Below are 23351 nucleotides of genomic sequence, written 5' to 3' on the forward strand. Positions count from 1 at the left end.
GTTGTGCCTGAAATGAACAAATAAATGAATGAATGAATGAATGAATGAACATGCACTCACACTCGGATCAGGGGCAACTCAAGGTTTAGTATTTTGCCTAAGGAGTGTCATTAGCCAGTACTAAAGCTGGTTAATTATTGGAAAGCACGAGCATCTTCTTGAATCTTTTAATGTGGAAATGAGACTAATTACTTAGAAAAATTAATTCAGCTTTTAAAATCAGGACACATTGGGACTTCCTTATAATGACTAACAGCAGGAAGCAACAGCACAGATAAGTAAACCACACATTGAAATTCTTAGATCCCTTATGCTAAACCTATTATATCTAGTTTAGTTTGCCGCTGCAGCTTTAACCTCTGCAGTTATAGTTTAGAGTTTAGCCAGAGCAGTCTGAAGTTAAACATCTCGGGGGTTTCAAAAACTTTGACAACTTGCTACCAGCTCAGGGAAAACAAAGCACTTTGAAAGCATTTTGAAGTGTCCTCAGAACCTTTGAAAGGTGAAAAATACATGTATTGAAAGATTTCCAGGCTGCATGTACATCCTAGCCTGGAAAATGTGAGGAGAGTTTGTGTTTTTGAAATCTGAAGGCTCTGAGAGATGCTTTGGATTGCAATTTTCCAGAATTTGCTAATATTGGTAGCATCCATTCTTTCCCATTAGTGGTGGTCATACAACCCCACAGGAGGATATTCCTACCCCCCCATGCTTAACAGCTGACAAATTGGGATAATTTTGTTCTCCAGACACTAAAGCGTTGATTTCTATGCTCTAAACATTGGTTTTGTGAAGAGATTGCAGATAAAGTGTTCATATGGACAACAGACCTCCCTTTCTTTTAGCAGTTCCTTCTTGTCTAGTCGAGGCCCATAATGGCCACATAATAAATTAAAAACCATATGTAATAATATAAAAATAAAAAAGACAATTCAATGTATGAAATAATATACTTAAGAGATCAAAATACCATATGAATTTAAAATGCTTTAAAACTGTACAAAATAGACGGTATTCTGTTTTATATCAGTCCCCCATTCCAGTAAAATTAACCCTTTTAAAGCCAAATGTAGTATATTTGATGAGTTGTTGAGTGCTTTTGGGACTTATACAGAATTTTCTTCTACATTTTTAGCATTTTTATTTTAATAAATGACCAAAAAAGACGGATGTACCAAGTACGATACAAATTAAAGCTAATATATATAAATTGTTATTCAATTTTTTTTTTAATGGCCAGGTTCAATAAACACCGTTTTCAACAAATAGATTTTTCTGGCAATTATTTCGGGCTTTAAAGGATCAAAGGCGGAACTACTCCGGCCCACCTTAAAATCTGACGTCACCACGAAGCTCCGACCCTGTGAGGTGAACGGAAGTAGATGGAAACAGGCAGGCCAGAACAACTGTGGCAGCGGAAAGACGTCCGTCCGTGCGGAGCCAAATACCAAAATATCTGAGTGTAGTGTTTGTTGTTCAGTTAGCAGTTCCGGATGGTGTAGAAGTAGAAGACAGGTCAACATGGTGGCTAACTGGGAACATGTCTCGATGACGCTGAAACTACGGGTGTCACTTTTCGCCTTTCTTTTCCTTTTTGTCGTCTCTCTTGGCGACGACAGACTGCTCGGCACAAGAAGCGCCCGAGCCTCTACGGAGGAAGCGGTAGAAACTTACGACATATACTACAATTATAATGAACTAACAAAACGTTTACAGTCGTTAGCCCAGAAATACCCTCACATAGCTAACCTGTCGACTGTAGGGCAGTCCGTGGAGGGCAGGCAGCTGTGGGTGATGCGGATCACCAGGGACCCCGACAGGAAGTCACTGGGGAAACCTAAATTTAAATACGTTGGGAACATGCACGGCGACGAAACCGTATCCAGACAGGTGCTGGTTTACCTAGTGGAGTACCTGCTAACCAAATACGGGGAGGAAGAGCGCATCACTGAACTGGTGAACAGCACGGATATTTACATCATGCCCAGCATGAATCCCGACGGCTTTGAGAAGTCCACAGAGGGGGACTGCAGTGGTGATCACGGCGGTCGAAATAACGCCAAAAATAAGGACCTAAACAGAAGCTTTCCTGACCAGTTCGACAAAGCCACCGTGGATCCAGCTAATATCCCCGAGGTGATGGCAGTGATGAGATGGATCCAGGAGAAAAAGTCAGTATTTTTGGCGTTATTTGTTTTAAACACGCAGATACCAGATGTTTTTGTCCAGCTATTTGAGGTTTTGACTCGTGTGGCTTTGATACTTTAGCTAATCTGTTTCCAGTTATTGTCTAGCTAGTTGTGGAGATCAAAGAGCAACTCCATCATTCACAAGGAAGTGCAAGGTTCACAGAGTAAAAGTTGTCACACTAGCTTCACAGCTCTTTGCAAAGGGGGGATGCACCTCAGGTCATCCTACATTATAGGCATTTCTCTCATCATCACTTTTTTATACAGAAAGGTTCACAGTTTCATCCTAATTTAATGTACATGTCCATATGTTGAGCCTTTCTAGCGTTAAAGCTGGGGTTGGTTAAAGTCCTTATTCTTTATAGTTGTTCATGATATTCAGCCAAGAATAATTTGATGTGTCAGCAGTCAAACATGATCAAGTCAATTGTTCATAACTCAGGCTGACAGTCTTTTTAGTGTTAGATTCTTTCTTTACTTCATGGCAAGTAGAGACATGAATGTTATGGTAACAAAGAGTTTGGAGCACTGTGAATTTTATGCTTTAAAGCTAGTGATATAAATCTGTCTTTATCTCCTTAGATTTGTGCTGTCAGGGAACCTGCATGGTGGCACTGTGGTTGCCAGTTACCCTTTTGATGACTCAGCCTCCCACGATCAAGAAGGTCACTACAGCCCGTCGGCGGACGATGGTCTGTTTCGCCACCTGGCCCTGGTGTATTCCCAGAATCACCCTGTAATGAAGACCGGTAAGCCTCACTGTCCTGATATGCCAGAAGAAACATTTAAAGATGGCATTACTAATGGAGCGGCGTGGTACGACGTGCCAGGTAAGACAGCCAAGTTTCTTTGCTCTTATTGATCTGTGCGGGGCAGAACGCCCTCAATAATCTATCAGGGTAAATGAGGTTATCTCACTGGATTCAGCTGAATAAACTGAGCTTCGTTAATCATATAATATTTGTTTCTGCTAGAACTAAACGTATGATGTCCTTGTTTGTTTTTGGACAAGGACATAACAGTCCAAACTGAGACACTTTGTGTGTGTGAAGGCATGGAGATCAGTGGAACCGGTATGTTGTTTCTTTGAATGAAAGCTGATTGTTGTGTAAGATGGTTATTTAGTCATTGTTCTGGAAAGTCTACTTTGCCAAGCAGGTGAGTGTGGTTGCAAGCTGAATGTTTTCTGTTACAGCTGCATTGTTTGCATTGTATGTAGGCTGCAAGCTGTTTGAAGGGTCTGGCTTAGAGATTATTTCAGTTTTCTTCACACATGCACTGCAGGCAAGCAATCTTCTAGAGATGTGAAGGATGGTGCAGATATAGAGTATCCAGGCAGCACCATCACTTAAAACAGATAAACAAACTATTTATGTTGTGAAGTTTAAAGATTTTTTTAAAGATTCTTCCATGATAGATTGCATGCAAAATATCTGCATTTGCATCAGAGAAAACATTATGCCACATTCCAGAAATGGCACGTAGTAAACCTTCTTTAAGGCTCTTTATTTCTTCATTAAATATAAGCTTGGTTAAAACAGAGCCGTTATAATAGCGGGACATGGCATTCCAAAATCCATGCAACAATTCAACAAAACAAGGGGCGATCGTGGCTCAAGAGTTGGGAGTTCGCCTTGTAATCGGAAGGTTGCCGGTTCGAGCCCCAGCTTGGACAGTCTTGGTCGTTGTGTCCTTGGGCAAGACACTTCACCCCATGTTTGCCTACTGGTGGTGGTCAGAGGGCCTGGTGGCGCCAGTGTCCGGCAGCCTCGCCTCTGTCAGTGCGCCCCAGGGTGGCTGTGGCTACAATGTAGCTTGCTATCACCAGTGTGTGAATGGGTGGATGACTGGATATGTAAAGCGCTTTGGGGTCCTTAGGGACTAGTAAAGCGCTATATAAATACAGGCCATTTACCATTTACCATTTACCAATTCATGCAAAGATGGCGGTTGAAAAATAATTTTCAGTGGGGGGGTAAGCTTTTTTTTTCTTCTTTTTTTGTTCTTTTTCTTTTTTTTCTTTGTTCTTCTTCCTTTTTTTTTTTTGTCCCAGTGATCATTGAGTTTAAAATTAATTTAGATAAAACTTCACAATAACTGCCTCCAAAAGTTCCCACAGTTGTTTCCTGATTTCTAGTAGCAAGACGTCTTTGTAAAACACATTATAACGCAGTGTTCATCTAGGGTTCATTTATTTCGCTGCATTGTTTAACACATGATAGCCAGTTCACAGCCTCTTTAATACATGTACATATAACAGAATAGAGGTCTTATGCTTAGTGCTTTTGAAACACAAAGAGCTTAAGTGCTTACAGTGCTTCGGGATTTTGACCCTACTCCAAAACCAGAAGTGCACTGCTCATCGTGTTTGTGCCTGCCAAAGCCTGTAATTATGCAACATTTTAGAGCTGGAGGCCTCTTATGGCTCTGTGGGCTGACTCTTTTCAGTTGTCAATACACTGCATGTATCAGTTTCTTACATGAACCAAACTAAAAGCAGTTTGTTTTGTTTCCTTGACTTCAGTGTAATTTAGGCTGAAAACAAGCTCTTCTCTGAACCTGAGGGCCAGAAACTCAGTCAGCATGCTCCTCTCAACCTTTGTTTTGTTGGCTTGTCTGAGGGGTTGGGAGTTGGTGATGTGTCTGGAGCGTCGGGTTACCAAACTGCTCTTCCTCTGTATTGCGCTGTAGTAGATGTCAGGTTAGCGGTGGATTTGCCTCAACCAGATTAACTGCTTTGATTAAACTCAAGCTTTGTGTAACTAGCGTGTCGTTTACTCTTTTTACTTGGGTGGCTGTAGGTAGAGCCAGGTCATCTACTAATCAGAAGGTTATGTTTATAAAAGTGTCTGTCAGCCAGCTATTTGAGCAAAAATACTTAAGATACATCTGACTGAATGCACCTGTATTTTCCCAGCTGATTTTATAGTCTATGCAGTGAAACTCTGAATATAAAGATGGCTTAAAAGTAAGCACTATTTGTTCTTGTTTCAGTTTGTCATTAAATGGAACAATATTTGTTTACCACTAAGAGAAAAGGAAACACTAAATCATCACCTTAAAGGCTTAAATAGCAGGCAGTATATCCTCGTACTTATCAGAAACACAGTGAAAGAAAAATTAATGTTCAGGTTAAATATTATGGATCCTTGACTGAAACATCCACTATTTACTCTGTGGAGGTTCACATTGTTAGTATGAGACACTTATTGAACCTCTTAGCAGCGATAGTATTCATATCTCACTGATGAAGGAGGTGCCAAGAACAACCTTTGAATTGACAATGGGTTCATCTGTCTGCCATGCCACAGTGGATGAAATGTCACGACTAAAACCGGACTAATGGCAGATGATGGAAGCAGTCAGGCCATTGTGTGACGTAATTAGTCATCCAGGCAAAGCTCCAGGAATCAGGTACAAGGGATTTGTTGTTTGGGAGTCAGAGCTTGAAATAATAATTGTGCATAACATGTAATCGTGACCTATAATCGTTTGACACGGTCTATTGTTCGCGTGCTCTTACTTTTGAACTGTGTTTTGTTCATGTAACCAGATCTGGTGTTATTGATGATGTGCGTTGCTGTCTCCAGGGTCTTATCTGTTTGAAATATTTTTGGCTCATTTAGTTGCTGTCTGTGCTGAAAGAAACGCGTCGCTGCATAGACACTTACAAGAGAACAAGGTCCTGAATCTAATTTTACTGCATGAAAATACCGCTCCACAGCCACGATTATCTGACTGCTCTGCCAGTGTCTGAGTTCACTCATGCCTCTTATAACCACACTTTTAAAAAACCCAGTCACCTGACATTTATACTCTATGCCCTGGGTTGCTATCTTAAATGTTTGACTCAGCTTCTTAAATCAGCACTCTGAGTTCAGGGTGTGTCACTGGATCCGGTACAGACAGGACATGTAAGGTTGGGGCTGCTCTAGGCCTTTTTGTGTGTTTATCCAACTCCTGCATATGCAGGATGTTTGCTTTAAGTGATTTGCCTGAAAGACAGCGAGACTTGGCTAACATCTTATGACCAAAGACAAGCTTCTTATTTTTGTCATGTTGTTGTAGGCAGTTGGATTTAGACATAGTTGAAACAGGGGAATGCCACTTACTGCAATTATTCTACTTTAACAGGTGAGAGATTTTAAGACCTGTTTGCTGCTTGGTTGACAATGCCCCTACTCTCTCTGTTGTGAACACAGTGATTAAAGCGTTACCCTGACACGTCTAAATACACCACCCATATTCCAAATAAGCCCAGAGGCCATGCTTCCTATTAAAAAGTCAAATCTGGCTGGTAGCTTTAAAAGTCACAGTTTCAGATAGTTTACTTGTTTAGCTGCAGCAAGAAGGAAGCTTTGTATTAAAGACTAGCTTTGGAGTCTTTGGAATTCTTTATTTAGACTGTTGAACCCCCTTTACAAAATAAACTTTTGTGTTTATACCATGTAGACACACAAATGATGACTATATTTTGACCCTCATCTTATGCAATGACTGTGTATTAGAAAGGGAATCTTTCAGTGGTTGGTACGAACATAAGGTTATAGAGCCGTAAAAATGCATTTGTTTTGGTATAGGAAGAGTTCATCACTTTGCTTGCAATGTCCCTTTTCAGCTTCCATTGAGTGAACTGGCAGACACTCTGAGTTTCGGGCAGCCAAACAGCTGTCGCTTCACGAGGGATGACTCAGAATAACTTGTATTTTTCCAAGGCTGCTCTCTGAGTTGAGTGTACCATATCACCATCTGTCTTTAGGGTGGAAGAGATTCATTGAGATTTTCATTACTGTGTTTTTTTTGTAACATAGTAAAGCCAATAATACAACAGACAAGCAGACCAGGTTTATAAAATGGTCAGCAGTAGGGCTATTTGGAAGATACTCAGTGGGTTATACAAGCAAGTAGTATTTTTAAGAAAATGATTGCAAGTAGTGTAGACTAAAGTGGTGGTGAGTATTGTGACAAGGTAGGGGCTTTCCATACGCTTTTTTTTTTGTACATTTTCCTTCTCAGATTTACTTGCATGTGGCTTTGTTGTGCATCACAAATTTTGTGTGCAAGCATTTTCTGTTGTCTTGTGGTTTGCATCTTCCTCACTGAGGCTGGTGTAAGCTGGTTTATAGAAATTTTGACAGACCCCCTGGCTCAACTGTGTAGGATGAGGGCAGAGGGGGAAAAAGAGAAACGAAGCCCATATAGAAACAATGAAATGTGTAACAACAAACCAACAACTCTCGGCACTTGGTAGGGCAAGCAGCCGCACATCATTGGCATACAGGATTGGGGGCAGAAGTGTCTGTTGCATTTGGTTCCCGGGGCCACCAAGCCAGGAGTCATGGAAACCTTGCAGCCAGGAAGCATCTGACTGCCTGCTCATGTTCCACAGGGATGAACAGCCTGCCCTTCTGTGTGTGTTTCTGTTTGCATTACTGGACTGCAAGGTGCCTTGCAAACCCCAGATGTCGGGGCTTGTTGCCACACTAACTCCCTCTGTAAACTTTGGCACTGAGGGGGACAAAGACAGGCTTGAACTTTTACAGACAGATCCTCTTGTATAATAAACAGTTCTGGCACTGCTGGATTACCGTTCAGGGTAGCATAGTATGTAGAATATGTAATTTTTGCATCATTTGCATGCATCTTTTTAAATGTGACTTTAATATCGATTTAGCTGTTTCTAACTTGTGCTTTTATGTACATGTTTTTTATGTTCTTTTTCTTTTATCCAGGAGGGATGCAGGACTACAACTACATTCATGGAAACTGTCTGGAAATCACCATGGAGCTGAGCTGTTGCAAATACCCTTTTGCTTCTGAGCTCCAAAGGGAATGGGATCTAAACAAGGAATCCCTGCTAGCCTACATAGAACAGGTACATAAGAAATAAATTGTCCATAAGATGTGTCTTTTGTTTGTTTATATAAAAGAATAATAGCACAATCAACATCTCTGTCATGCAGTTTCTCCACTTAAGCCAAGTGTAAGGTTCTTTAACTTTTGTTGAAAATCATAATGGTCATTTAAGAAAATGCATACAATTTAAAAAAAAAAAAAAAAATTAGCCTAAAGCCACAAAGATGGTATTTTCAGTGAATTAAAAAAATCACGTTATTACAAGTGTTTTATAGATTAATACCAACTTCAGTCAAACCAGTGATTTTATAACCACTGAGGGTTTCTTTGCACTCATATTACTGCTGTCTTCCAGGTGCACATCGGTGTTCGTGGCTATGTGAAAGATGCAGTTAGTGGTGCTGTCCCTAGCAATGTCAGCATTGTGGTAGCAGGCGTTCGCCACAACCTGACGACAGGGGAATATGGGGACTACTACCGCCTTCTGTTACCAGGAACATACAACATAACAGCTGTGGCTCCAGGGTGAGTGCACATAACAGGTTTTTTACAAACAGAGGTTATTCATTAGTGGAAACACTTAATGCTGGGCCAGATCTCTAGTTTCAGTTCAGTGACCAGTGACGGCCCAGAGGTTGCAGATTGCTCCCTGCTGATTGCTACCAAGGGTTTTTTTTTGATAGAGTTTAGACTCGTTTGTTGGGTTAGACCAGTGGTTCCCAAACTTTTTTTGCTAGGGCCGCCTTTGTTTTACAAGAAAAATGTCCCCTGCGTGCGCACGCACGCGCACAAACACATCCTCCAACCATACACACCCATATTTTGCTCTATTGCAGTTTATTTCACACCTCAAACATTTAGTAAACAATTAAGCAAATACAAGTAAACTGCAATAAATTACAGGTAGTAATAAAATAAACTACTAACTCTGTTACGCTACGTCCACACCTACACGGGTATTTTTGAAAACGCAGCTGTTTCTATGCGTTTGGAGCTTTCGTCCACATGTAAACGGCGTTTCGAATCACTGAAAATGGAGATTTTTTTTAAAACTTCTTTTTTGTGTTAATGTGTGGATGAGGAATACGTGATTTAGACAGGGGAAACAAATCGTGGCAGGATCAGCCTAGAGGTCTGCATTCCCGCGGCTGTCCCGCGGGAGCCGCGGGACCCGACCAGATTTCTTGCGGCGCGGGAATAAATTTCCAAATAAAATGCGGTAGCGGTCGGTAACTCTGGTGTAATTTGAACGGGAGCGGGCGGTCTGAAAATATAGCGTGCCCGACATTTTTTCGGAACAGCATATCTGTGATTTCCTCATTCTAATTGAGCACTGGTACAGCCAGTGCTCACGCCTGTTACACGCACTGAGCGCATGGATCAGTGCTTTTTGCAGTAGGCCACAATGCTGTATTCGTTTTTATTTATTTTATTTTTGCAACACGTTTTCCATGTTAAAAGATAAATGTTGCATGTTGACAGATAAATGCATCTTGTTTAAGAAAAATAAATACAATCATTGCACAACCTGCAGTTTTATCTGTTATCTCTATTTTTTGGTGGTACCCCATTTAAATGTGAGATTTTGGAAACCAGATCTAAATTTAGCGGGAACGGTCGGGTCGGGTAGAAAATTATTCTAAGCGGGCAGCGGGTGAACAAAGACTGAATATACAGCGGGAGCGGTCGGGTGCGGTACAAAACCTTGCGGGAGCGGGCGGGAGCGGGACTAAAAAAACATTCCCGCGCAGACCTCTAGATCAGCCTGATGTTATTTGTATCCCGCTGTAACTTTACTGTATAAAGACCTAACATCTCCAAAATGACAGGAGTAGTTAATCATTATGAGAAGTGTTTGTGAACTAAAAATGAAGAATGTGGGATACTGTTTGTCCGTGATTTAAAGAGCCCAGCGCTGCTCCTGACGCAGGGAAAAGCAATTCTGCAGGGGAGACCTACCTCGGCACTTGTGCAGGTGAAACCAAAGGGCAGATATGCTTCACCATATTTTCTAGTCTTTGGCTTAGAATGAAATTGGTTTGGAAACATATTCAGCTATGCTTCATCCCCTGCTTTGCGCTTGTGTGGGCGCCCCCTGCTAGCAGTGTCCAAGCGTTTTTTTTGGCGGTTTTTTCTCCCCCTTTTCATACCGCGCCCCCCCTGCAATGGCTCTGCGCCCCCCACACTTTGGGAAGGTCTGGGTTAGACCAACCTTGATTTTGCTTACTGTATTTTCCGCACTATAAGGCGCACTTAAAATCCTTTAGTTTTCTTAAAAATCGACAGTGTGCCTTATAAGCCGGTGTGCCTTATATATGAATTCTGGTTGTGCCTACTGACCTCGAACTGATTTTTAAATTTTACAAGGGACTCAAAAATCAGTCAAAAAATGTTTTACTGCGACTTTGGTAAGCTACGAAGCCGCACTGTTTGATGGATTGTCTGAGCATTACGGCTGCCATAGTCAGGAGCCTCGCGGAGTAATCTGGGTCATCCGCTTCAGGTTCCAAAGTCAAACGAACACTGCGGCATCACTGAGAGCTAAAAACTGTCCAAATTCATTCATCTGCAATAAAATGATCAGTGTTGCTGCTTTACCAGGTGTAACAATTAAGTTTAACATCCAGGCATCCATGAAAACAGAATTTATAAAATTTAACAGAGTTGGAAGTTGGAAGCAGCAATTTAGCTCGCTAGTTTCCACCTACACATGATATAGCATGTTCTGACTGAAAGATTTCTGAAAAAAGTAAAACGTACAGGCCTGCTATCACTTCCAACATAAATGAAGACAGAAAACTAAACAGCAGTGACATTTGTAGGGTTACTGAAGTTGGGTTAGCTGATATATCATGATGTGCTACGTGATCGCTAGCAAAGCTATGTTAGCATAAAATAAACAGTGAAGCTGGAGGCCGAATGCTGTTGCTTGTTTCGCTTAATGCGCCTTACAATCTGGGGCCTGTTCTTCGTACCGCGCTAAGTGAGTTAGCTGGATGAGATTGTTGACGATTTCGCGTGATCCTGGATCGTTCGGTTCCCCGAAGCCCATCCGGGACTTGCTGTCATAGCAACAGAGCCGTAAGCGTAAACCTGCTGGGGAGCAGGTTTACTTTATGTAAACAGGATTAGATCGCGGCCACGCAGGTATGTCCGCGTCATTCATACGAAAGCAACAGCGATATCCCACCACTGTTTCACCATAAATAAATAACATCAATGTAACTAAAGATAATGCAGCACTTGATCCTTTTATTGATTTCACACAGATACATACAGGTCATTCCCTAAAAAAGGGAAATGTACTATTAACATTCTATTACATGTATGTGATTATTACAGATGTAATTCATATTTCAGAGTAGTAATTGTAAATTACTTCGTGTAATCAAGATGAGAGACCACGGCTATAAAAGCGAAGGTGGATTTGGGAAGTCTGTCGCAGCCATGTCCTGTCCGTTTACGCGAGCAACCCATTGCGGAAGGTGCAAGATTGATAAGGAGAGTCCTCAGAATTCAGCGTATATTGCGGGACAGACAGGATCCTTTAGCTCAGCGCGACAGTGTGCTCATAGAGAGATATCGATTTTCCCGTGAGGGTATTATTCACTTAACCAACTTGTTGACGAGGGGGTGCAGGACCACCACCTGTCTTTTTTTTTGCTCTGCCCTTTTCTTGGTTGCTGTTATGAACAAACAAACAGAGTATTCCAGGGTCTCTTTCCAAGAGACGACAAGCAATATAAGTGATAAATATTACCATTCTGTAGAATATTCTTATATTTCACTTTTACTTGTTCCCATGTTCTAGTGGGTCCTGTTGTGGCTCTAATGTGAAAGGGGATATAATATAACATATTATAATATAATATAATGTAATATAATATTGGATAATATGGTGTGATATGATAAATCTACCCTACCGCCTACTGGTCTTGGCCAGAGGGGCCGATGGCGCAATATGGCAGCCTGGCTTCTGTCAGTCTGCCCCAGGGCAGCTGTGGCTACAACCGTAGCTGCCTCCACCAGTGTGTGAATGTGAGAGTGAATGAATAGTGGCATTGTAAAGCGCTTTGGGTGCCTTGAAAAGCGCTATATAAATCCACTCCATTATTATTGTTATTATTGAATTACTTACGAGTTTGATTTGTTAGCAACTTTCTGCCAGCCCTCTCTCCTTGCTTTTGCAGCCTTTGCAGTGTTCCCTTGCGTTTTAATTAAACTCTGAAACTCCTGAAATCCCTCACTCAAGAGTTCTTGCTCTGCTGCCGAAAAATACCGAGCGCGCTCCTTCGACATTTTCGCCGACCAATCAAAGGGTTGCCGATCAATGTTTCTACTATCGATGCGTAGCCCCTGTTGGGCCACCCAGTGATCTCACATTACTTCATCCAGCTATACTAATCGTCAACAACAGGTGTGTTCGGGGAACCGGAATAGCGAGCTCAGAGTTGGCGCGATGATTTGGTCTTGGATGTTTCATTTGATCTTGGATGTAGTAAGCGACGTACGAAGCACAGGGCCCTGGTGCGCCTTATGAATGAAAACAGACCAGTTTATCAACAGTGCACCGTATGGGCCGAAAAATACGGTATATATAAGAGTAATGCAAGTTAGACTAATGTGAAGTTAAAACCCCGCAAAACAAAACGATTTCTTAATCTCGGGCTAACTAACACCCAGTATTGTGTAGTAAGTTACGTGTGTCTTTTTATGTTGCCTCAGGTCAACTTTTATTCACTAAAACAGAGGCATCTACCGACCATACCCTATATGGACAAAAGTATTTTTGAATTCAGCTTTTTTTAATGAGTTAGTCTAAGGAGTTGACTGAATGATAGTGTGCTATCTAGACAGAATTTGTTCTTCTGTTTTAAATCCACCCTGTATATATGATGCTGGTAGCTGCAAACCCCACTGAAACCCTACCCCTACGCCTTTAGTGTACCTGCCTGGAAATGTAACTACACCTCTTGTCGATGAAGCTCACAGCTATTGTGATTGGCTTATTGCTCTTGAATAGTCTTATGCATTTCTAGCTGCTATTTTGCTGCAGTTTTTTGAGAGAATCACATCACTTCAATATAAGGAAAGTTAATCATATCCTCAATATAAGGGCTCATATGAGGCAAAAACAATCTGGTACCGCATATAAAAGCCCAGACGTGACTACAGGATAACATGTAAAACATCACGCAAAAGTATGAATGCTGGTAGTGGTTTTGGTCACTAACACAGGTTATGTTGTACGTTCTAAAAAACAGCTTCTAAGCCAGCCACAATTGGATACAACTGTTGCAACAAACCAGTTAGTGAAATTTATTTCCTCTTGAATAATTGAAGTGGTATTATTACTTTAAGACTTTATTACTATTATTATTATTATTATTTATTACTTAAGACTTTAGGGATAAAAAGTTACATAATAGGGTCACTGAGTGACTGAATCGTAAAATTAAGTCTCCAACCTTCTGTTAACTTCCTGCGTCATTAACATCAGCACAAAACTGTGTGCCAGGGACTTGCATGCGTTTCTATTGCCAAGGAGGCCGTGTAGGTGTAACATGTAGGCGGGCCAGAACTTTTGTCCCGATAGTGTGTATCTTAAACATTCTTAAACATAACATTTTACTGTCTCTAATATTTTCCTGTGATTGTCTTTAATACAAGAACAAATACTAAATATAATCTATGTTTACACACGTTGCCTGCATAGCAAGCTACATGACTCCTAAAAAAACATACCTGACGTACATAATTGGATCGAAACTTGGTTAAAAGAAATGGTTTTCTTTTGGTACACTCAGTGGAAAGTTGTGTTGTATAACAGATTAAATCTCTTCAACATGTGCTTCTTTCACTGTACAGGTACATATCAGTGACAGTCAGCAGTGTCGAGGTCTCTGAGGGCAAGGCAAAAGAGCTTAACTTTACCTTGACACCTGTGGTCAGTGAGGCAGCAGGTAGCAGCACCACTGTGGCTACAACCTCAGTGCAGTCCATCAGCCATCCAGACAGTTCCACTACCAGCTCTTCTGGCTCCACCCAGACTCCGGTGGTTACTTCTGTTTCTCCAACTTCACACCAACTGGCCAACCAGCCACAGGAATTCCGTCATCACAACTATGCAGACATGGAGCTGTTTCTACGGAAGTACAGCAGCGAGTTTCCTTCTATTACCCATCTTTACTCTATTGGACAGTCTGTAGAAAAGCGTGAGCTGTATGTGATGGTCATCTCAGACAACCCTGTCACTCATGAGCATGGTATGTGATGATATTTGATTTAATGTTTTATTTTTTATACCAGTAAATCTTGAAAAACATCAAATGCAAACCAGAGAGCATCATTCTGTCTGTTACACTCTCCCAGGTGAGCCAGAATTTAAATATGTGGCCAACATGCACGGCAATGAAGTGGTGGGTCGCGAGTTAATGCTCAACCTCATAGAGTACCTGTGTCGTAACTATGGTACTGACCCAGAGGTCACCGAGTTGGTCAACAACACCCGCATTCACATCATGCCTTCGATGAATCCCGATGGCTACGAGGTAGCTGAGGAAGGTAAGTAAAAGGGTCATGTGCATATTCTGTAGAGCTCTTTACAGGCTTTACTTATGGCTTTTTGATACGTAAGGTGTAACCTTACAGGCCTTAAACAGTAATTTGACTAAGCGTTCCTTGAGTCTGTGGCAACTATTAAATTACTGCCTTTGCTAATGAAACTGCATTACAAACTGACCACACCACATTGGTGTATACTTGATATCTTTAGTGGTCACAAAGAAAGAAGCAATTGACCCTGGAGAGAGACATATGAGGAGTAGCTGTTCTTCTCGGCAGAATTATATTATCTCCTTCCATGCTATGCCGTCTGTGTTAAAATAGCTTTCATTTCCCTTTGTGAGCACGTAAGTGTCCACAAAAGGAAGTGTATGAAGTCATACATAAGTGTCTGACTTAAGGGAAAGTTTGACAGGGCATATCCTGTGTTTGCTAACAGCTACTGTTGTTTGCCTATGTAAGGGAGTGTTGTGGAGGAGGAGCCGAGGATGTGCATATGCTGTGGTTATGGATGCATGTAGATGGCTGCTCACCGGTGTTTGTTTCCTGACAGGTGATACAAATGGCTACAAAGGGCGTAACAACACCAACAATTTTGACCTGAACCGCAACTTTCCCGATCAGTTCGCCAACATCACAGAACCCAGACAGCCAGAGACTAAAGCTGCGATGAAATGGCTGAAGAGCATCCCTTTCGTCCTCTCAGCCAACCTCCACGGAGGCACGTACTGTACAGTGGTGTTTCAGTGTCGCGGCCAGCTTTTGAATGTGGTGATCTGCTAAGTGTTGTTAAAATTTGTAAATATTTTCTATATTTTATGGTTATGATAATTAGTGTTTTTAGTAACAAAAAATAATTTTATGTTCACAGACTACATTTTCTTTCCTACCCACACATTCAGATATTATTATTTGTGTGTATGTGTGTGTTTTACGCTGTATTATTTTTGTTGTGCAATTCAGGGTCCTTGGTGGTCAACTACCCCTTTGATGATGACAAAGATGGGAATAGTTACTACAGCAAGTCGCCTGATGACGAGGTCTTTCAGCAGGTCTCTAGAGCCTACTCACAGGTAACTGGACACCGTTGCTGTGGGAGCTGTTTGAGCCTGATGCTTATAGTTTCAACTTTTAGTACTAATGGAAGCTCATTGAAATCTGTGGAATGACTGTTTGAAAACTTGACAACAACAGTGATCATTGTTTGGTTTTACTTGTATGCAGGAAAATCCTCTGATGCACCAAGGACACCCTTGTGAGGACCTGTACCCTAATGACTATTTTAAGGATGGCATAACCAATGGTGCCCAGTGGTATAGTGTTCCTGGTATGCTTACACCTTTCATTAATTTTGGCATACTCCATGTTTTTAAAAATTCACGCAACCCTTTTATATAAGAGGTTAGCCTTAATTAAGATCTACTTGAATTCTTCCTGGCAAAGAAAGAAAGGAAAGAAAGAAAGGCATTAATGATGCCTTCACAGATATACCCCATGTTATGTGCACTTCTGCTGCTATACTGTCACGTATGCCGCCCTTAAGATGTGCGCTGATACCAAGCTGGGTGGTCTTTCTCCTTCTTAGCCTGGGGTACTCAGCTTTCAGTTTTTACAGAGAAGATTTCAGTTTTTTGTTGGTAAGACCGGAGGGATAGTTTTCTACTTTGCCCTCAGTATGTCTTTAGTAACAGAGTGGTCAGCTATTTGCATGAGAGAGTGTTGGCACTGCATCAGTAGTAGTTAAACTATGTTTTCTGGCAAGAAGGCAGGGAAAAAAGTGTTCCTGAGACAACGCAGTGCAGCCTAAAGGCACTATGGTGACTTGTAGTTCTAAAGTAGGTTTTGGGCTCTTCACCGGAATAAAAGAAAATGTGATTTTTATTCTATCAATGTGTAAATTGTATATTTTTAATGTAGAAAAGAATTCCCTAATTTTTATATTTTTCACAATAACTTTTTTTAAATTATTTTTTTATGTTCTGTTATGAAATTGTCAGATTATTTACCCACACAGTTTCTTGATATGACTCTAAAAAGGAGTGCATGTTTTTTCCAGGTGGCATGCAAGACTGGAACTACATAAACACAAACTGTTTCGAGGTGACAATTGAGCTGAGTTGTGTCAAATATCCTCTGGCCAAGGACCTCCCAAAATACTGGGATCAAAACCGGCGATCCTTGCTTCAGTTTATACACCAGGTAGTAAACATAGATCTCAACATTATCCTGAACCTTCAGCGTAGTTTTGCATTCACTCATGTTTTTGTGGGCATTTCCGTCTTTAGGTTCACACTGGGGTGAAGGGCACAGTTTCAGATATGTGGGATGGTAGGAGAATTCCCAATGCCACCATTAGTGTCGAGAAGATAAACCACAAGATTACTACAGCTCAGACTGGAGATTACTGGAGATTGCTGGTCCCTGGGACTTACGCTATCACTGCCTCTGCTCATGGGTAACAGCTTTATTCAGAAGGAAAACATAGTAGCCACATGAAATCTAGTTTCAGTATGTTTTTGTCTTATTGCGACCTTTATTTCTGTTATTCTGTTATGTTGTCTAGTTATAAGCCTGTGACGATCTACGCCACAGTCTCAAAGGATCGAGTGGAGGTGGTGGACTTCAGACTGACATCTGTGCGGTCAGAGGGTAACCGTCATTCTTCCAGTGGCCCCCGACCCACACAGAACCCATCTGAGAAGGAGTTTCAGAGCTTAATCAAGGAGCTCTCTGTAGGCCAGGGTTTAGATGAGTTGGTGAAAAACACAGCCACCGAGAGCAACTTCCGCTACCGACCCTCCAAAGAGATGTCGGCTTTCTTGAGAGGCCTCACGCTTAACTTTCCCCACATTACATATTTACACAGGTAAGAAGATTTTATTTTCCCCTAAACTGTGAGTCTGAACCAGTCTTTATTTTACTGCAGTGACCTATATTGTTTCTTTTTTTTCTTTTCTATGTCCAGCCTGGGCCAGAGTGTGGAGTATAGGACCATATGGGCTTTGGAAATCTCTAACAAACCAGGAGAATCTGAACCGTCCAAGCCAAATATTCGCTTTGTAGCAGGGATCCATGGTAATGCCCCAGTGGGGACAGAGCTGCTGCTGGAGTTTGCTGCCTTCTTGTGCATCAACTATGGCAAAAACCCAGCCATCACCAAGGTGTGCCTTAAGACCTCTTTATTATTATAACAACAGCATTTTTATCAGCTCGTTTTGGCTTTAAGGGAGCCAAAGCTTGATTTATTTCTCAATGAACATTTAGTACCTGTGAATATATGACTGTAATTGTTCCTTATCCTTCTCCAGCTGATCAACGAGACTCGCATATTCATTGTTCCTTCTGTAAACCCTGACGGTCGAGAACAGGCTGTTGAGAAGCAGTGCAAATCTACCCAGGGCTTGACCAACGCTCATGGCAAGGACCTGGACACAGACTTCTTTGGTCAGTTGTCTTAATTTCTGCATGTGTGAAGCTGAAATGAAAAACAGATTTAAAAGATCAGCTCTTCAAGTCAAGATTTCTTTTGAATGTAAAAAAGAAATGGTTGACGTTTACATGTACCATTTACAAAAGAAAAAAGAAAAAAAAAGATATTCTGTCTGTCCTCTTTAACAGGCAACGCATCACAGCGTTTGGTGGATCCCCAACCTGAGACCAGAGCGATGATGAACTTCATTCAAAGCCACCGCTTCACTCTGTCTGTAGCCCTTGATGGAGGTGCCCTTGTTGCCACTTATCCTTATGACAAGCCTGTCCAGACTGGTAATACCACTATGACAAGAAACAAAAGTATATTGTGTATAAAAATCTGAGAACACCAGGATAGCTCTTTGCTGATGCTGCATGAGTGCAACGTGACACTGGGCACCACTTTTTCACACATATGAGATTCAGGAAACATTAAAATAAAATTGTTTGAGTTTGGAGAAAGTGACATGTGAATGAGACAAACATCCCTTGTGGGCCTTTTCAGAAACCCAACAACGCTTGCTGTAGCTCATCTGTGGGCAAGATTTACTAAACAGGGAAAAATAGCATGTGACCCAATATCCAAATAGCGCTCATAGGTGTTGTTAGTTTTATGGGTGATTTACAAAAGATGCACTGTTTTCCAAACACGGGGGTGGTCAGTGCCTTTCAGTATCAGTCACAAAAAAACAAGCACGTCAGTGTATGTGGGCCTATGTATAGGTTGAATGCTGACTGGTTGAAAACTAGGCTGGAAAAATGAAAGTGGTCAAGACACCTTGGAGACTAAGATATCAAAGTTTAAAAAAAATACAGAAGGTGAAGCACAGATTGTTGCTGCAGTGGACACTTTTCATTGTTTTATCACTCTGTTTCACTTCAGCTCTTTGTTATCTCATAACTTTGCTCCTCTCTGTCGCTGGCAGGACCAGCAAGCGCACAAGTGAGAGCAGCCCACAGACCAGTTGTTTGTGACACTGCCCCCTGGTGATAGTAAAGATGTAACTGATGGTCTGTAGAGCTGATGGCAGAACCATGTTTTCCCCATTGCAGGCAGATAAATAAATCATTTGAAAACAGTTTCCTTAAAATCGCTGGTTTCACTGTTTAATTATTGAATCAGTTATTTTGTTTTTCAGTTGACAATGAAGGCACCTTGAAGTATTTGGCAACTGTCTATGCCAGCAATCACCCCAAAATGCACCTTGGGAACACTGAATGTTCAAATAATGGGCAGAGTAAGTCATACGACTGCTACATATGCTTGTCATGTCGGTCATGCAAATAAGTGGTTAATGGCCAAGTTTTGCTTTACTCATTAGGCAACATCCCAGATGGAGTTATGAGAGCAGCGGAGAGACAAAGTCATCTGGGAAGCATGAAGGTAAGTGTGTGTCTGTGCTGTCATTTTCTGTAATTAAGTTGGCATCCATCATGTCATTGTGTACAATCTAAAAACAAAAGGCACTACTTCATATTTAATTGGAAATGGAGTCAAGAGTGTTTGTTTTGAAAACTTCCTTGACAATTCTGAGAATCTTGAAGTTCATTTGGAGTTATTGATCAAGTGAAAATGAGAAGTAAAGCATAGGAAATGCATCAGCTTATGTCCACATCTCCTTTCCAGGACTTCAATATGGACTTTGGCCATTGTCCAGAAATCACAGTGTACACTGGCTGCTGTCTGTTTCCTCCCGCTGAGCAGCTGGCCACACTCTGGACTGAGAACAAGAAGTCTCTGCTAAGCATGTTGGTAGAGGTATGATGCATGATTTTATTAGGCAACTGCAGCGACATTGACATTTATTTATTTTACAAGTTATGGCTGCTGTAATACATAGTTTGTATTTTAATGAACTGTCATACAGCCACGCATTTCTCTTTGTTTCTGCTCCTTCCAGATCCATAAAGGTGTGCGAGGCATAGTGAGAGACAAGAGTGGAAAACCAATTGTTGGGGCGATCGTTATACTGAACGGAGGAGTGAGACTGTTTACTGTGGAAGGTGGCTACTTCCATGCCCTGCTAGCTCCTGGCACTCACAATATTGAAGCAGTTGCTGAAGGCTACCAACGCCAGCGTCAGAAGGTACTGTCTTCAACAGAATGTACTCGCTCGCAGGAAGAATAATATAATAGTTTACTGCTGTACACACAGACGCACACACGGTAATTATTTGTTGTTCAGAGGTTTATCATGAGGAGCTTCATTTAAAACATTTGAAGCTTTTAGTCAAAAACATTAGAAATATGATTATTACAATCATCCCACGCAAGGGTTGCAGATGAACAAAATGAAGCAACATAAAGACACATAAATAAGAATAACTCTACTACAGGTCTCATTTATGGTCTATATCTATGCAAGGTGTGGGACGTAGTAGACAAAATCTCTCCATCACCTCCACCTTTCCTTTTGGATGCTCTGCCATTTGAAGCATGGGGTAGGCCAGCTCTCTAAACAGATTTTCCTTGATGGTGTGTCCAAGATCCAGACTGTAGGCTGCGAGCTTCCCGCATGGCTTAAAGAGCAAGGGATCCACCACCGAGTGATAAATCTGCTGGTAGTCTCGCACTGTGAAACCGTGGATCATGAGCTCGTCACTGGAGTTTCCCTCTTCAGTAGTGACAACTCTGTTGCTCCGTGGCAGGTCTAAAAGATCTGGAAGAGCGGCGGCATTCCTTATATATCTGTCATCCAAGGGTTTTTTGTGGTCCGTTTCTTTTTGCTCCCACACAAGGTGCAAATCGTAAGCTGGAGCCAGCAAATATTTTCTCTCCTTAATCGTCTCGCCATATTTCTTAGGACACCGAATACTCTGCCTTAGACCATAGGGACGCATCTCATACCTCTGCAAAGAAGAGTGGTGTCAGTTTTGGTTGTGCCCCTTCAGGTTCTTTTGTGTGTTTATCATATATATTGCAACAAAAATATACGGTTACTGGGGGGGGAAGAAACCATTAAGGTACTTACTCCTTGGTGTATTTTCAGTCAACATCACTAAAAAAGGTCTGAAAATGTGGTTTTAATCCTTAATTCCTAACTAAGTACAGCTTTCCCATTTTTCTTTACACTGGATCATGAAATCGCTTCTTTGCTGCTGAAAACAATCAAGCAGGTTGCAAAAAGTAAGTCCTGAGATTCTTGTAATTTACCTCTGGGGTGAGTAAATTGAGATTTTTAGCACTTTTTCAGACATCAGACACAACCTGCACCAGATTATACAAAGCAGGCGCACCTGCGAGTAGCTCTTGCTGATTAGATAGTTAACAAGCCCAACTTCCAAGGAGCTTCAGCAGAGTGCTTAAAAACACTTTACCTCTCTGACAAAACAGCTCGATGTTTTCTTTTTGTTGCAAGTTTTAAGTCCTTTTAATAAAAGCAACAAAAAAAACCCTAATGAAACTTTGAGGTCCAAATGCTTCAAATATCTTTTGAGTTGTTTGTGAAATCCTGGAAATCTGTTTGAAGAGCCTTGATTGACATGACCATCAACTTTTTTAAGAAGCCTCTGATGACTACAGGAGAGAAGTGATTCTTATGTTTGACAACTTTCTGCTATCTAACTTTTAAATATTTCTTCTATCTTTTAGGTCGTGGTATCTTCCTTTGAAGCTGCTACTTCCATCATCATAGAGTTTGACATGGACAACAACATCTTTGGCCTTCCCAGAGAGTTTGTTGTAGCCAGTGCAGGTAAGCATGTCTTATAATGCAGCTTTTTGTCACCTGCTGAGAGCTGACGTCGCATGAATTATGCTCCTTGTTCATGAACAAGATAGATTTTCAGTGTTTCAGTAGATTATGCATTTCAAATTAAGTCTTAATGGTGGTAAAATCCACTGGCAGTTACTGTAGATCTCAGCTCTTTTGAGAAAGAGTGTAATTTTATTAAATTAAGAACAAAGTATACATAATGCCAAGTCATGCATGCATATTCTGTTCCTCCCCACAGCCGCCACCATGACAGCACTGGTGGTGACAGCGTGCATCATCTGGTGCGTGTGTGCCGCTAAGTCTAATCGCCAAAAAGATGGCTTCCACCGTTTGCGCCAACACAGAGACGATTATGACGACGAGGTCCGGCTCACCTCTATGGGCTCCAAAAAGTCCCTGCTTGCCCACGAGTTTCAGGACGAAAGCGAAAGCGACGAGGAGACGTTGTATGCCAACAAAATCTGAGGAACACAGCAAAAGTTTTTGTTTGCTAAGTGTTTTATTTGAAGCTCAGCCCCCTCCTCGCTGTCTCCCAAAGATCAAACACCTGACCCACGAGGACCACCATGAACTTGACCTCCATCTCTTTTTATGGCCAGTATGAAGGGGATGGAGACTATTTCTGTTACACCAGTATATTCTGAGGACCCTCTCCCTGTCATCCTGTCAGTGTCTGGACTGCAGGGGCTGCTTTTCTTCTTTTTCCTTGCAGATTTCTCTGATCAACTTGTTCAACATATGGAGCAAGGAAGAAATTAACAAAAGGAGGGTGGAAAAAGTGGTTCACTCCACCTTTGTCGTCATCCAGCCCTTACAGCAGCTTGCTTCTTTGTTTTGTTTTGTGTTTTTTGTTGTTGTTGTTGTTGTTATCCGAGCCAACCAAGAATCCTGTAAGACGACCACACATCCTGCCCGGCTGAGACATCAAGCCGAAATGTCCAAATAACTTTAGATAAAAGTGCGTTATTTTCCTTGTTTCTCTTCACTAATGTCTGTGAGCACCATGTATTTATTTTTATAACGGCTTTGAATTAGAAAGTAGGTTATTTCTCTGTGTCCAAGCCTTTGGGAGACTGAATCCAGTTCTGTGCCTTGGCTTCCATAAAGTTTACAGTCTCAGTCAGGCTGTAATGTGTGGCTGAAAGTAACATACTGGAAATATAATACCATAATACTGGAATTTGATCCATCTTATACTCAGGTGGAGTGAAAGAGAAACTTTTTTTTTTTTTTCTTGCCTCCTTCTTCTGCCGCCCCCTCCCTTCCAAAGATGAGTGGAACCATCAGGGAGAATGTTACAAGGCTTGAATGAAATGTTTACCAGAAAGTGGAGTGTGGACTTGATATATGTACGGTGGGGGGTGATGTGGGTTGGAGGGACTTGCACAAATTGGAAAGAATCACCCTTAATTTTTGGCCACAAAAAACAATGAATCTTTAAATCTGTAATCATAAAAAGAATGTATTTTTATTTCCTTTTTGTTTTAACAATAAGTTTGTTTGCAAGATAATTTCTGTATATGGAAACTTACTACTTTTGTGTCCATCACCTTTT

General features: G+C 41.4%; 1 protein-coding gene across 2 annotated transcripts; it reads left to right on the forward strand.

Annotated features, from left to right (window-relative positions):
• Positions 1-1371: 1371 nt before the first annotated feature.
• On the forward strand, positions 1372-23008 carry cpda (carboxypeptidase D, a). 2 transcript variants are annotated; one of them, XM_026191320.2, is made up of 21 exons: positions 1372-2171; positions 2772-3019; positions 7922-8064; positions 8401-8570; positions 13914-14311; positions 14418-14609; positions 15163-15330; positions 15573-15682; positions 15834-15936; positions 16666-16808; positions 16895-17064; positions 17173-17475; positions 17575-17770; positions 17918-18053; positions 18228-18374; positions 19220-19318; positions 19403-19464; positions 19708-19839; positions 19982-20167; positions 21673-21775; positions 22035-23008. In XM_026191320.2, the coding sequence occupies exons 1-21, from the start codon at positions 1522-1524 to the stop codon at positions 22259-22261; spliced, it is 4086 nt and encodes a 1361-aa protein (XP_026047105.1). In that variant the 5' UTR covers positions 1372-1521; the 3' UTR covers positions 22262-23008. The 2 variants fall into 2 exon arrangements, with proteins under 2 accessions (XP_026047105.1, XP_080144478.1); XM_080288352.1 differs by lacking the exons at positions 19220-19318; positions 19403-19464; positions 19708-19839; ... (1 more) ...; positions 21673-21775; positions 22035-23008 and adding an exon at positions 19007-19209.
• The last annotated feature ends 343 nt before the right edge of the window (positions 23009-23351 follow it).

This window comes from Astatotilapia calliptera, chromosome 14 (assembly GCF_964374335.1).
Source record: "Astatotilapia calliptera chromosome 14, fAstCal68.1, whole genome shotgun sequence".
NCBI classification, from domain to species: Eukaryota; Metazoa; Chordata; class Actinopteri; order Cichliformes; family Cichlidae; genus Astatotilapia; species Astatotilapia calliptera.